The sequence below is a fragment of the Lissotriton vulgaris genome, chromosome 1_2 (genome assembly GCF_964263255.1).
Source record: "Lissotriton vulgaris chromosome 1_2, aLisVul1.2, whole genome shotgun sequence".
Lineage (NCBI taxonomy): Eukaryota > Metazoa > Chordata > Amphibia > Caudata > Salamandridae > Lissotriton > Lissotriton vulgaris.
The window spans coordinates 76,664,983-76,680,890 of NC_141686.1; the positions used below are offsets into that span (position 1 = coordinate 76,664,983).

Genomic DNA, 15,908 nt, shown 5'->3' on the forward strand with positions numbered 1-15,908 from the left:
AGAAAGGCCGAATTAGCAGAAAGGTAGCCCTTGATAGTGCCCAGAGCAGAATCCTGCTGGGCCAAGGAAAGAAGAAACAGAAGAAGTTCTGAAAGAGCGGCAGATATGGTGCACAGCAAAGGCTGTGGATCCCCTACCACAAATTTGTTCCACCTTCAGGCGTATACCAACTTAGTGAAGAGGTGCCTGGCTGCCAGAATGACATCACAGACTTCAGGAGGCAAGTCAAAAGGAATCAACTGCCGCCGCTCAATCTCCACGCAAAGAGGTGGAGGCTGGACAGGTTCAGGTGGAGGACCGTCCCCTGCTGCTGTGTAGAAAATAAAACAACAAATATGAACATTGCCGGTGCCATCTTGCTTAGTGAGGGCCTTTATGTGCGCGTAAGCAGCAACCATTATAGACATCACAGCCATTTCATACTCGGCTGGACACCTGTGAATCACCCTGACCTCGCTATCATCCCCCCGCGCTCTGACCAAGCCTGAACACATGTACCAGGGTCGTAAAACCTTGTCAGCATGACAATGCCCCAGAGTCACTTCCTTGCACCTGGCCACTCAATCCGGTCCCAGGCACTAACCAACCCTTGTGGACATAGTTTATTACCCGCACACGGCAGGGCTTGTTTCACCAACAAAGGGGCCTAATCTAATCAAAGACACGAACCCTTAGATCTGACCGATCCCACATACTTTTAGATCCTATCGGGATGTTCAGCTGCAAGATAGCGATCATCTGTTAGATCTGGGTGGAGGGACGATTGCTGTGGGTTTGTGTGGGAACTAGCTTGAGGCGGGGATTCCAAGGATGTTTGACTATGCAATAAACTGATGCCAGGAATGTTTGACCATGTAAGAACTGACGAAAAAGCATATAAAAGGCCATGCCACAGAGATGCAGTTAGAGCACCTCCTGACGATAGCCCTGGTGTCTGATGTAATGTACTCTCCTCTAGAGAAATAAACCTGTTCTTTGCCTTCCAGTTCCCAGCGCCTGCCTCGTTATTTTGATCACTAAATCTTAAGGTGAATTAGAGGTGGTTGCACCAAGCGGCATCGAAAGTCTTGGGAGTCACTCTGCTTTTCATCAGCTGCAACAGAAGATCCTACCGAAGAGGCACTCGGATCGGGGGATCGATAGTCATACTGAGTAGCTCAGGATACTATACTCTTAGAGCCCAGTCCGGAGCCAAAGAATGACTTGGGCCTGGTCGCGCCTGATCTTCTTCAGCACTCTGAGTAGAAGTGGTATAGGCGGGAAAGCGTAAAACAGATCGCAACTCCACTCGAGACGAAAAGCGTCACCTAGCGAGTGCCGCCTTTGAAATTCCAATGTGCAGAACTGCTGACATTGCGCGTTCTCTTCGGTGGCGAATACATCTAACCAAGGCTCTCCCCACTGTTAAGAGAGACCTTGCGCCACGTCCGAGTGAAGACGCCATTCGTGATCAAGCATGCACCTGCGGCTGAGTTAAATGTTGCCTCATATTTGTATGTAATGTTTGGACTGAAAATGTGCTTTACTTTGCCTCGCACACGAGGGGTGGAGCTGGCTAAGGGGGGGTACACATTCCATTCTCACTTAGTTTTCACGTCGGTCTCCCACCAAAAGTGGGAGTTTGAACCGGGGGCTGCCATCTGCAACTAGCAGCCAAGGCTGGGGTTGCTTTACAAAGATGACAAGGCCTTTGAAGCTTCCCTCTCGAGCACTGTGCCTGGCAGGGCACCTTCACTGGGCTTTGTTTCGGGCTTCAGAGAGCAAGGGCTCTCGCGCCATGGGTCCTGAAACATGTCTGATGGTGGCTGGCTGCCTAAAGCCAGTCAGAGAACACACTAGGGTTGGTAGGTTACATGTTCTAATAAACCCAACACTGGCATCAGCAAAAATGCTCCCTAGCACACGTGGAATATCAAAGTCTCTTTTCAGTATTTCAGTGTTATACATTCATCAATCTCGCATTCAGAAATGACTCTTGTTCATAGGATCCGGTAGTTTCTTATGTAGTTTTTTCCTGGACTTTCACAGCCAACACGTGTTTTGTCGTATTGCAAACGTAACCCATGACTTTCTCAAGGCTCTTTCTTTAGTATAGCGGTCAAATTTATCATGCGGTGATAATTCCAACCCGCAATGGGTTTATGATGGGGACGATCTTAACGTCGCAATTAGGTTGGTAGGGAAGCCAGGGTGTATAGCTTCCTAGTTCTTTAAATTCTTTCAGATGGCTTTCGCCAGTTGATCGTTATTCTCCCTCGTCCCCGGTCTTCCAATAAGACTCCGGTTCTACGACATGGTCACACTCCAGCTGGCATCAGTGTGAGTTTATCAAGAAGAGCGTTTTGGTACCAAAACACTTGTGGTTTTATTGAAGACATCATGGTGCTGGGGAACTTGAGTTTTCAGCCCATGTACACTCTATGGCTTCCCTGGCACTTGCAATATTAAGAATAGACTTAAATATTGTAGAGGCATATCTGTTCATGCAGATATGCCTACACCTGAGATATAGAGCACCCTTCCTTAATGCTTGTAAGGCCTGCTAGAGGGGTGACTTAACTACACCTTAAGCAGTGCTGCTTGGCATGGCACACAGGCAATGTGCCACATTGACGGTTGTTCTTCTCTGCACTAAGGCATGCAGTTTCTGTCCCAATGCCCTAGGTACTAGGAACGTACAGGGGGTCTGAAGCTGTGCCAATTGCAGAACAGTTTTATGGAAAGAACAGTACTACTGGGTACCTGGTTAGCAGGGACCCAGTACTCTACAGTCAAAGATGCATCAAAAGCCAGGCAAAAGGTGTGTGGGGGAGTACTGCAACAGAAAACCAATTTCCTACACACCCTTACCAAATAATTCATTGGTTACCGTTTGCATTACTGCAATCATTCAGTGCCCCTCACTCTCAAAATAAAATATGAGGAATTCCTTCTACCCTTGTACAGTCCTAGTGTGCTAGGGTAATGTGCAGTCCCCTTCTCTATGCTGATTCAAAACTAGGCTCTGTGGGGTAGCTTCCATCCCTCTAGGTTTGGTCCAGACTGACTATAGGGACAAAGAATAGGACTTTCAAAGTGTCACCTAACATTTGCCTGTGACAGAGTAGGCCCCCTCTGAAGTAAATTAAGTTTCGGGACCCTTCAACTGGTCTTCCTGTCAGGGGAATAAAACACATTCCTACTCCCAGAACAATGACTCTGCTCTGGAAGCAGTTTTCAATCTCTTTCTCATCTAATCAGGCCAAGTCAGCCTGGCCAGTTGCTGGCGAGCTAATGCAAATTGGTATTCAGCAGCTTCTGGCAGGGTAAATGTAGCTTTTTAAAAGTTACATTTCCAATATGTTTAATAAAAATCTAACTTCATACTTTGATGCGATTTTCATTAAATATACAAATAAGTCTTTGAATGGTGTCTGTAGATTATAGAGTATAATCTGTACTTTGACCTTTCCTATGTGCAAGCTACAGTCTGACCAGCGACATTGTCGTTGCGGGCCTAGTACAGAGGAAGCATGCCATTTCTAATATCCCACATGTGCCACTTTTAAACTGTATGCGCCCTACCTCTTGGGAAACAAGGTAGGCTTAGGGATCACTTATTTAACAATTCAAATTTGGTTTTCCTACCAGCGCAAAGGGTGATTCTGTGCCGCTGGGTTCAGGCTGATGCCATCAGGCCACATTGGGTATGCCTGAAGCCATGTTTTTACTGCCGCTGCAGTGGGTAGAACAATAGGTATTGCAGTCCACTAGTGACATTTGTCTTACCATGTCTTGGGTGTGTTTCGGCAACATATACCATGGCTTTATAGGAAAGTTAAATATGCCAATCTGTCATTAAACCGATTACAACCTCTTTTTATGGTCATTGCACATACGCTGAGCACTGGAAGCAGTGTCCAAGTTCTAGATTGTCAGTGGGAAAGTCCCCAAAAAACACATTAATGGGGTGACCATTCAAAAGGGGTCACTATTCGACAACCTGCATGCACAATCTGGTGAAGGTAAAGTACAGGTACAAAACACGTGGTACAGGGAAACAAGGTGTGTGCCACAAAGAGCACAGCAATACATACCTCCTCATCTGGCATCAGCTTTCTTCGACCATCATTAACAGGAAAGCCACTACCAAAGTCCCTGGATGAGATGTCAGCACCATATTCCACAATGACATCCTCTTCAATGCTGCTTACAAGCCGCCAGAACTCCTTCTCCACCAACTCGGTGGGTACCATCTGCAACAGATGCATTGGCATATTTCAAAGTCCTGTTATATTTGTGGAAGACACTACTTCTATAATACATTTGGTCAGAAAGCATCTAAAAAAGGAAGTAACCTGCCAACTTCATAACAAAGTAGAAATTGAAAAACACTCCATGATGGATAATTCATTTTTTCAGACCACAAAGAGGAACACAGTCAGGCCACTTAACTACCTATGAACAAGGCAAACATCCTTTTCGGATCCTAAGGGATATCTCAGTTGTTTACTTGACATAGGACGGCTCCTTGAAATTACCATTATAATTTCTCTCACACTGGACTTTTTTTTTTTTTAAGAATTTTATATAGCACGAACTAGACCCAAAGATATCAGGTATCAGAGCGCTTTACATGAGCACCAGTTGCATTACATGAGGAAACATTCCATTTTGTTAGGCACAGGGAGATTAAAGTCTTTTTCCCGGAATCACAGGATGTTGAGCATCGCTGCAGAGGCTCGAACCCGGTTCCCCGGCTTCAAGATAGACCGCTATAGCCGTAAGGCTACATCCTCACCCCAAACTTAACAAACTAGCTTCTTCTCTATTCCTGCTATTATTCAGCAGAGGTCATGTATCTAAATTATGGCTAAATCCAGATAAAACGAATCAATCAATCAATCACAAGATTTGTAAAGCGCACTACTTACCTGTAAGGGTCTCAAGGCGCTGAGGTTGAGGAGGGGTGTGGGGTTGCCGCTACTTGTCGAATAGCCAGGTCTTGAGTCGTCTACTGAAGGTCAGCAGGTCTTGGGTCTGTCGTAGGTTGAGGGGAAGGGTGTTCCAGATCTTGGCGGCGCTGTGGGAGAAGGATCTGCCTCCAGTGGCGCTTCTCTGGATGCGCGGGACGGTGGCCAGGGAGAGGTCGGCGGAGCGGAGTTGAAGGTTGGGAACGTAGAAGGAGTGTCGACTGTTGAGGTAGGCTGGGCCGGTCGTGTGGAGTGCCTTGTGTGCGTGGACCAGAAGTTTGAAGGAGATTCTCTTGTTGATGGGGAGCCACTGCAGGTTTTTCAGGTGGGGGGTGATGTGGCTGTGGCTGTGGCGTGTAATGTCGGGGATTAGGCGTGCAGACGCGTTTTGGATTCTTTGCAGTTGTTTGATGAGCTTGGTCAGGGCTCCTGCGTAGAGGGCGTTTTCATAGTCGAGTCTGCTGCTGACGAGGGCCTGTGCGACTGTTCTTCTCGTGTATGTCGGGATCCACCTGTAGATCTTCCTGAGCATGCGGATGGTGTTGAAGCAGGAGGAGGAGACTGCGTTGACTTACTTGGTCATGGTGAGCGTTGAGTCGAGGATGACTCTCAGGTTGCGTGCGTGGATGGTTGGTGTCGGGGTGCCGCTAGTGACAAGGCCCACCAGGAGTATTCCCAGGCTGATGGGTTGGAGCCGAGGATGAGGATCTCAGTCTTGACTGTGTTCAGCTTCAAACATCTCAAACAGCTTGTCTTAGACCCATGAACGGATGAGAGAACAGCTTCTTTGTGTAGAGCTACAACTGAAATATTCCTACAAGACCGTTAAACAAAACAAGCATTGGAAATGCAATAGGTCTCGCATTAGAAAAGTTGGAGCTATTGGTCTTGTAAATGACAAATATTTTATGTGTTTGTTTTTTAAATAGCTAAATTGATAGCTTTGTCATTTACAATGCCAATAGTTAAAACTTTGGCGAATGTCAGTACTAAAGATTTTTCAAGCATTTAGGTGGCAACACATGCCCGCTTTGGCAACAAAAAAAAGTTAGGGTTTTGGGATTAACAGCAGAAGGATTAAAATACCAAAACATATCCCAAAGTGTGGCGGAAAGGGCTCGGGCCGTTCTGGGAGAATCTCTGCAGCCTCTGTGCCTGCTCGGCGGTGCAAGCGACCGATAACACGGAGGCAGGGAGACCTGAGCTGTGGGGGAGGAGGGTACTATGTTTTTACAAGAAAACAGAACAAGACGGAGGGAAGGAAGATAAGGGGAGGGGGCAGGAGAAATGCGACACGGCGGGCAGGGGAGGGGGCGGAGCGGGGAGGTGGTGCGACACGGCAGGCAGGGGAGGAGAGTAGGAGGAGGAGGAGGGAGGAGAGTAGGAGGAGGAGGGGGGAGGAGACTACTAGAAATGAATACCCTCCATCCCTCCAAAAATAACCGTAGTTTGTAGTTCAGTGCAGAAATATTTGACATAAAATTAAATTTAAAGCTAACCCTGTAATATTGTTAAACCCTGGGAGAAGAACATTCATCTCCTAAATATGCCCACTCCCTGCGTGACCACCGCGTTTCAAAAGTGAAAACCTAATTACTCACTGTAACCCGGAAATGAGCCCTGCCTGGCCGGTCAGGGCAGCCCTTGGTATTTTGGAAGGGCCCGGGTGGCGAGCAGGGGGGGTGGGGAAGATGAGGCGGGCGAGGGAAGGAAGGACAAAGGTTAAAAGGGCGCGTGTGATCAGAGGAGTAAGATTAGGAAGAAAGCGGACATGAGAATGCGAGGCAGAGGGCACAACGAGCACCCCCATGGATGAAGGACGTGGATGAGAGCCATAAAGGGGTTGTCACTGCTTGATTCGGAGGGGGAGGGCGGAGAATATAGACAAGTATTAAAGGTTGAGAATATTATGCTGGAATGAGCAGATTGCTTTGCCCAGGTAAAGGAAACAAAGTGAACCTGGTTTCGGTATGAAACCTGCAAGTTGTGTGATACCGACTCCGAGTAGTGAGAGCGCCCTCCCTCCGTTCCGTACTAGTCACCACCACATCTGTGCTTCGAAGCTGGCATTTGCAGGGTTAACCTATCCTAGAATCTGAAACCCAGTTCAATCAGTTGCTGGGCCTTTCGTACAACCCATGCCGTAGGTTAGTGGGTAATGATGCTTATGAAGTCGGAATGTGTTACCCAACTGGGACAGAAGCGCTCTCATAGAAATCATTGAAAGCTCCTACTACTGTCCATCCAAAGCGCTACAGCGTGTTCTCTGTAACATAAAACGCTATGTACATGCATTTGCTATTGTTTTCAGGCTTGTGAGATGGTATTTAACTTTTTTTAAGGTGCATTCTGGGAGTTGTAGTTGACTCAGTTCGGCTCAAAATCGGCTATTTGTAAAAACGAAACCAACCCAAGGGATTGGAAAACCAACGTCCACTGACTCATCTGGCAAAACCAGGCTGTGCGCAAAGTACGTGTTATCATTATTTCAGATGTCAAGTTTTTTTTAAGCTAAAATAAGCAAAACCAGTCCAGTTTTTTTTTGCATTCTGGCTCTCGTAGTCCTTGAACTAAATGTAGGACAAGTATCAAGAAACGAAAAGCGGAGAGAATGCTGCCAGTGCGTGATTGGGAACCTTGCGCCTCTGATGCCTCGTATCACAGTGAAACGCGCTCAGCCAGCAATGGCTTTTTAGCCGCCGAAACGCCCAGCTGACCAGAGGGGGTGACGCGCCATGGTGGAGAATAACAAGCAGCAGAGGGAACGGAAATGGCGTGTCCGGCTATTAGCTTTAAGCGGGGAGAGGTGCGACACGGCAGGCAGGGGAGGAGAGTAGGAGGAGGAGGGGGGAGGAGAGTAGGGGAGGCACGGCCTAGCGGCCGTGCAATCAAGAAGTGAGGGGGCGGAGCTGGGGGAGGCTGTGACACAGAGAGTAGGCAAGGAAGGCGGCTGGGGGCATGTGCACGCGCTTTTAAGCTCAATGCGCATGCGCATTGAGCTTAAATTTCTCGTGCACTGCAAGGAATCGCCACGATTCCTTGCAAGTTGGTTCAAGAGTGGATAAGCCCCCATAGTCTCGCAAGCTCGATGCGCATGCGCATCGACAGGCGAGACCTAAAAAGCATATATCATCAGTTTGACCCTCTTGCTTAGCTGGACCACTAGCAACAATCAATAAGGTCTTAAACACAAGGATGATATTCAACTCAAACATTCAATTCCAAACCCAAATCAGCATAGTTCTCAAATGGGTATGCTGGGAACTTATTCCATTGTATTGTATTGTACTATTTGGTTGATGTTAGGATTGTAGGGTATACTGCTGTGTTTCTTTCACAGATCCCTAATCGGCCGCAGGAGCACTCCCTAAGCGGCGCGTCCCTCTTGGTTGCGGTGTTTCAACTCACCGCCAGGAGCGCTCTCTCATCTCGTTGGTCGCGCGGCACGGATCCTCAACTGGGGAGCGCACTGTGTGGAGCGAGTCGCAAGAGCCTTGTCTTCGAGTCCGCCTCACCTGAACGCCATTGTTCAAGAGTCTGTATTGCCCGCATTACATTTTCCCTTCTCACAAACGCCCCGGCGGGGGTCAGTATTGCAGTTTGTCTGTGTTGTACGCATGCGGGCTATTGTTTGGTTGAGCACTTTGGTGGCGCGCTGGGAGGTGGTGAGAGGCAGAGTCCTGGGTGAGGGCCTAGCATGCCTGGGGTCAGTGCTTGCCCTAAATGCAGTGTTTCTGCTGCCCCAAAATCTTCGCAGTCCAACTGTCTGCCCATATTTTTCCCTCAGGTAACCCCGGGGGCCTTAGTTGAAGTCGCCATAATAGTTTGGTGTGTCTGGCTCCTTACTGTTACTTCATAATGGAACAAGACGATATAAATTGTAAATTGATGCTTGTATAGCGCACTACTCACCCGCAAGGGTCTCAAGGCGCTTGTACGAATACCGCCGTGGAACCCATCCTGGCTTTCCCTGTGAGGCGTCCACTCCTGGGCACCCCCAAGGTGGAGGCCAGTCATCCTTAGCGTTGTGGGGGCCATTGTGGAGATTAAGCAAACTATTGCTCAGAGTTGCAGAGTGGGACTCCATGATTGGAATAGGCACCGAGGCGAGAATTATCAGGTCCGTGGAATTTTGCGCCCAAGACCCGCCGAGGCGGGAAATTGAACCCTGGTCCCGGGCTAGACCTCTGCATCAGGGTCTGCCGCTCTAATCATTGAGCCACAGTTCTCCACGATGTCTATGTTGAGGAGGAGACGGAGTACCTCCCTTATGATGATGCCTTTTTGAGGCAATAGATTTGAATTTGAATTTAAAAGGATTTGTTGAGCGCTCGTACACCAGGCGGTTTCATGGAGCTGTTGAGGAGAGTGATTCCTGAGTAAGAGGGTGGAGCAGTTTAGATTTTAAAAGCCTGTGCAAACAAATTGGTTTTCAGGGTGCTGCAGAACTCCAGGTGGGATGATGTTGATCTCATTTGGAAAGGTAGAGAATTCCAAAATTGCGGAGCAAGGACGGAGAACTTCGAGCCTCCCATTCTGCTCTTCTTGAACCTGGCCACCACCAGGAGGGACTGAGAGGAAGATCGCAGTTGTCTTCTGGGGATATAGGGTACGATTTTGGACATGATAAAATATGGAGCTTTTCTCGCAAGGGCCTGGAACGTAATGCATCCCATCTTAAAGAGGGCCCTTTCTCTAATAGGGAGCCAATGGAGGGATCTTAGAAGGTGAGAGGTGTGGTGAGATTGGGTAAGCCATAGACCAGGCGGGCAGCTTGGTTCTGCACCAGTTGGAGCCGCCGGATGACGTACGCGGGGGCACCATTGTACAGGACATTCCCGTAATCTAACCGGGAGAGGAACATGGCCATCAGGAGTTTAAGGGCTGAGAAGGAAAAAAAAAATGTGAGATCTTTCGAATGGTGCGCAAAGTAAAAAAACAAGAGGAAACCACTGTGCTGATCTGAGAGTGTAGGGTGAGTTGTTGATTGAGGGTGAGCCCCAATGTCTTGACAGAGGCAGAGGGGGAGGGACCAAAAGAGGGGGGCCAAAAAGATGGGAGACCAAGGGTTGAGTTTACCGTCAGTGAGAAGAAGCTCGGTCTTATCAGGGTTGATCTTAAGATGGTTAAAGCTCATCCAATCCCTGATAAAGACCATCACCGACTGGAAATTATAGATAGAATCAGGGGAGTCAGAGAGGTTAAAAATGAGCTGGAGGTCATCGGCGTAATTAAACACTGTGACCTCCATCCTCTGCAGAGCAGAAATAAGGGGAAAGATGTACAAATTAATAAGAAGGGGGGGAGAGAGAAGATCCCTGAGGGACACCACATTGTACTCTGTGGGCCTCGGAGGAAAAAAAAATCGCCAGATGGACTGCCTGTGACCGGTCGCTCAAAAATGAGCTGAGCGATGGGGCGTGGCCAAGATGGCGGGCTGAGAGGTCGCACTTGCCGAGAGCTCCCGGACCCCTGAATCCCTGCACCGCTTGTAACCGCTGATTCCCCCCCGGATCACGCGGCGACTGAGCCTGGTGCCCACGGTGGAGGTGTGGAGCGACTGCTGAGCCCGGTTTGCGCCGTCGGGGGTGAGATCCTGACCGGTGAAGCTTGGGTCGGGGCCCGCTGAATGGCCCGTGTGCGAGCTGGAAGCCGCGAGTCTCCCGACCCTCGGAGCGTGACGGAGCGCCCAGCCGCCTGTGTGTGAAGCCCGCAGCGGTGCATGAACTGTCGGAGTGGGAGTCAGCAGCGGCTTCGCGAACGGCTCGGAGTTGCCCGACGGCGGTTGTACGGAACGGAGCAGAGCGGAGGTGAAGAGCGGAGGCGGAGTCGACATCGCCTCACTACGCCAGCCCGTGGATTGAAGAGGCCCGCTGGGAGAGGCCGCTCCGGCCGGTGGTCTGAGCGGAGCAGAGGAACGGGGCTCCCGGGGCAGATCTCCCCCTGAGGCTACGGGCCCCGGCGACCATCGCACCGTGACTTTGCCCACTGGCCGGATTTTTGGGACCCGGATCAGAGGCGGAGAGGGGTTCTCCATATTGGGCGTTGGCCCCTCGACATCACAGAGCGGCCATTTTGTGGTCTCCGGACGGGCAGCTCGGCCTTCCTGGTGCTCTTTGTGTGGCGCTGCCCCCGGCTGGCATATAGCTGCTTTCTTTGCCCTCAACGTCCTCTACTCAGCTGCAATGTCGAACGCTAGAGGACAGCGACGGGGCGACCGAACCTTGCCGGACATGATGGGACGCGGCGCCCTACGCAGCGGTGGAACCCAACCCGCCACGACCTCTCCGGCCCCGACCAGGGGTGCAGATGGCGGAGAACCCCCGGTGACGAGATCATTTCTCGAATCGCTCTTTAGCTCCCTTCGGGAGGACTTTCAAACGCTCAAGCGTGAGGTGGCCGGGGAGGTTCGCGAAGTAAGGAGAGAGATGGACTCCCTGGGGGAACGTGTGAACACAGTGGAGGAAGCGGGTCACTCCAGGGATGAAGAGATCACCCATCTGCAGCAGGAGGTCCTGCGACTGCGGGAGCAACAGATTGAGCTACAGGCCCACGCCGAGGACCTTGAAAATCGGTCCGGGCGGAACAACATACGGGTCCGCGGTGTGCCGTCCGGTGAGGAGGGTGAAGACGTGACTGCTTATCTGGTGGCCCTCTTTCGTGCGATCCTGGGGGAATCGGAGGACTTTCGGATCCGCATAGACCGAGCACATTGGGTGGGCCGCCCCCGCAGAGCTACGGCGCCCGCCCCGGACATTCTGGCCTTCCTCCCGGGCTTTCCCTTGAAGGAGCGGATCCTCCGAGAAGCACGAGGGCAGCAATCTTTCCGATTCCGGGACCACCCTGTGACCCTGTTTCAGGACTTATCTACAGTCACGCTGCAGAAGACGAAATCATTCAAGATCGCCACTGACTTCCTCCGGGAGCAAGGGACACAGTACTCTTGGGGGCACCCCTTCCGTCTGATATTTCGATGGAACCGTGTTTTGCATCAGCTTCGGTCCCTCCAGGATGTCTGCGCGGTGTTGGGCCTCACAGCATCGGATACAGATACCCCGGCTCCGCGGCGGAGGCGAAGCACTCGTGACGGATGGCAGCAAGCTGGAGGGGGGACCTCTCCTCCGTCGGAGCGTCCGGGCTCGCCCGTGATCAGGGCGGACATGGCGGCCACCATCCAGGAGGCCTCCAGAGTGGCGGCGAACGGCGAAGTGGCCCTGACGGCCTGAACTCACTCCGGGGGGAGTCTACTTTAGCTTATTCCTCTTGCAGGTGCGGGGATCCGGGGGGTGGGCTGGGAGGAATGGCGAGTGCTGGAGGAGGTGGCTGGACGTCCACTAGACTGATCTACCACGGCCCTGCCCGTTACGGGCCGGACTGGGACAATGTCTTTTTTGAAAAGTTTGAGTAGCAGGGAATGGGGTTGGGACAGGCGGGCAGATGTTTTGATTCTGGGGCCTAGAGGGGGGGCCAGTTGCGGGGGGTGGTGTAGATTTGGTTGTGTGGGGACAAGGGGGGTTTTTCTAGTTGAGGGGTGTTGGGGTTCGGGGACTGTACTGTGCCAGTGGACGGTTCAAAGTTGCTCTGTTTTGAGGCCTCGAGTGGTGCCTTCTGTGTTTGCTTGCGGGGCTTTGCCTCTTGACATGTGCTCCATTGATCCCCCTCCTTGATGGCTCCTAAGGTGCTTACTCTCAATGTGAAAGGGCTGAATAATCCGGTTAAGAGGCGGGCAGTGTTATCCTTGTTAGAAAACTCACAAGCGGATATCTGTCTGTTGCAGGAGACCCATTTGCTGGCTAAGGACTGCTCGAGGATGCGTACCCCTAAGTTCCCCACGCAGCTGTTCTCCTCTAGCGCCTCCAAGACGGCAGGGGTGGCGATCCTGTTTTCTAGGGGGTTCAGGGGAGAGGTTGTGTGCAAGGTAGCAGAACAGAAAGGGAGACTTCTAGTGTACAGGATCAAGATGGGGTGTTTAGCACTGACTGTTGGCACCATCTACTGCCCCAATGATCACCAGGACCAATTCTTACACAGGGCTTTGGAGGACGTAGCATCCACCTTTGATAGGCACATAGTGTTGGGGGGTGATTTGAACCTGGTTTTTGACGCGGCGATGGACAGGTCTGTGCAGCGGCGCCACCAGTTGGGTGAGCTTTCGGGCTCGATTCGAACTCGACTTGAGGAGCTGGATCTGCATGACATGTGGCGCCACCTCCACCCCACCACCCGCGCATACTCTTACTTCTCACATGCCCATAGATCTTATGCGCGATTAGATCATCTCCTTGTGTCGGGCCCAATGCTCCCTTTGGCTTCGAGTGTGGACATGGGGGTCCTCTCTCTTTCTGACCACGCCCCGGTGGAGGGCGCTTTCACTCTGCCCCCGGTGGTTCGGCCGAGAGGGGTCTGGCGGCTCCGGGACACGCTTTTGCACAGGCGGTCGGTGGTGGATCAGATCCGGGCGGCCATTTTGGATTTTCAGACCATAAATGATACTGGGGATACTTCTCGTGCGACACAGTGGGCAGCCCTGAAGGCGGTGCTCCGAGGCGAATTTATAGCGATTTCCTTGGCCGAGAATAGGGACCGACAGCTCAAGAGAGATGAGCTCACCCAGCAGGTGAGAGAGCTGGAGCAGGTTCATCACAGGACAGGGGCCCCCAGGGTGTGGAGGCAGCTGAAGGCGGCACGGAAACTCCTGGCGGCCCTTGACACGGACCGGGCGGAGTATGCGATGCTTCGCCTGAAACACAAATATTATACAGGGGGCGATCGGTGTGGGCGGCTCCTGGCTAATAAACTTAGGGTGCAACACCAGCAGCACCGTGTGAAGGAACTGGTGGACCCGACCGGTGGTAGGGTCACGGCTGATGAGCAAATAGCAGACGTCTTTCGCAGCTTTTATGCTGACCTCTACACCGGGGAGGCCCCCTCGGCCCGGGCTGAGATGGCCTATCTGGACTCGGTCCCGCTCCCGTCGTTGTCTCAGGAGCAGGCTCAGTATCTGGAGCGTGACATCCGTATCGAGGAGGTGATCACGGCGATATCCCGGCTTAAATTGGGCAAGGCCCCGGGTCCGGATGGCTTTATCCCGCTGTTCTATAAAACCTTCTGTCAGGAACTGGCGCCTCTACTGACCCGCCTTTTTAACTCCTTCGCAGAACCGGGGGCCATCCCCTCCGAATTTCTCCAGGCCACGGTTTCCGTGATTCCGAAGCCGGGTAAGGACAGGACCGCCTGTGGGTCCTACCGTCCCATTTCGCTACTGAACACAGATTTGAAAGTGTTCACCAGTATATTAGCTGCACGCCTGGTGTTGCACCTCCCGGGCATGGTTGACTCGGACCAAGCGGGCTTCGTGCCCGGTAGGCAAACAGTAGATAACACAAAGAGGGTGACGCACATCCTCGAGAAGGCTTCCAGGATCCCTGGGGAGAGGATGTTCCTGTCCATAGACGCGGAGAAGGCTTTCGACAGGGTGCACTGGCCCTACCTAGAGAAGGTCCTGAGCAAATTCGGGATTGGGGAGAAGTTCCGTCATCTGATCTTCAATTGTTACCGGTTCCCCTCTGCGGTAGTCCGGGTGAACGGCGGCAGCTCTCGGCCCTTCCCCATTGAGCGGGGTACGAGACAGGGGTGCCCTCTCTCCCCTCTGCTCTTTGCCCTGTACATGGAGCCCTTTGCTCAGAGGGTTAGGCAGAACCCCGACATTGTCGGTGTCAAGATGGGTGAATTCCATCATGCGATCAGCCTGTACGCGGATGATGTCATTCTGATGCTGGATGACCCGCGGAGATCGCTGCCGGCCTGTGTAGAGGAACTGAACTTATTCGCCGACGTGGCGGGCTTCAAGGTGAACCTGGGGAAATCGGCCGCCCTTGACATTTCGCTTACTAACGCCACTAGAGCGGAACTACAGAGGCTTTACCCTCTGAGCTGGTCCACGGACCGGATCCCGTACTTGGGGATCCTATTGGCGCCCTCCCTCCCGGAGATGGTCACGGCCAATTACGCGGCGCTGGGCGCGAAAATCAGGGAGGAATTGGGCCGGTGGGATAAGGGCGCGCTGTCGTTACTGGGTAGGGTGGCCGCGGTGAAGATGACTCTCCTGCCTCAGGTGCTTTACCTCTTCAGAGCGTTGCCGCTCCAGCCCCCCGCGGGGTGGCTTGCGGAGACACAGACTGCCATTGCGCGGTTCGTGTGGCAGGGAGGCAGGCCGAGGATCAAGAGAAGCATCGCTATGTTGTCACCGGAATCCGGGGGGCTGGGGATACCGGACTTGCGGAAATATTTCCAGGCCGCTCAGCTCCGCTATCTAGTGGAATGGAGCCGGTGGGAGTCTGATAAGCACTGGCTGTTCCAGGACCAGGCGGTGGCGGGTAGGACGCTGCAGGAAGTACCATTCTTGAAGCGGGCCCATCGACCCCCCAATCTCTATGCGTCTCTGGTAACGCGGGTCCCGCTCCGGACGTGGGACTCGGTGGCTGCCAGGTGCGAGCTCACCACCTTCCCCTCTCCCTTTACGCCGCTCATTGGCAACCCGGACTTCGGCCCCGGGATGGAGCAGGGCGCTTATGAGCGCTGGCGGGTGGCCCGCTGCTGCACTCTGTATCACTTGTACTGCCCTGAGGGGGTTGTCCCCTTCCCGGACCTGAGGAGGGATTATGGCCTCCCGGAAACGGAGCGCATGCGATACATGCAGGCGCGCCACTGGGCATCACAACCCCAAGTGCGCGACGCGGCACACCGGGAAATCACGGCGTATGAGCGTTGGTTAATTACTCGCACGTCGGACGCTAAACTGATCTCAGATCTGTATAAAATGCTGCAGCCCCCCTCCTTTCATATTCACAACCCCGGTCGGGAACGTTGGGAGCGTGAGCTCGGGCGTGTGTTGAGCCATAAAGAATGGGAACACATTTCCTTCCGCGCACGTCACTCGGCCTACCACACGGGTCT

At 52.4% G+C, this 15,908-nt stretch overlaps 1 protein-coding gene across 3 annotated transcripts in view; it reads right to left on the bottom strand.

Moving 5' to 3' along the window:
• KDM5A (lysine demethylase 5A) overlaps positions 1-15,908 on the bottom strand; it is a 937,903-nt gene that overhangs the window by 779,614 nt on the left and 142,381 nt on the right. For all 3 annotated transcript variants that reach the window (XR_015307532.1, XM_086952835.1, XM_086952834.1), the window contains one exon: positions 4,077-4,235. Coding sequence is in view for 2 of the 3 variants with exons in the window: in XM_086952835.1 (XP_086808961.1) it covers positions 4,077-4,235 (159 nt within the window). In the remaining variant the exon portion in view is untranslated. The remainder of the gene's footprint in view (positions 1-4,076; positions 4,236-15,908) is intronic.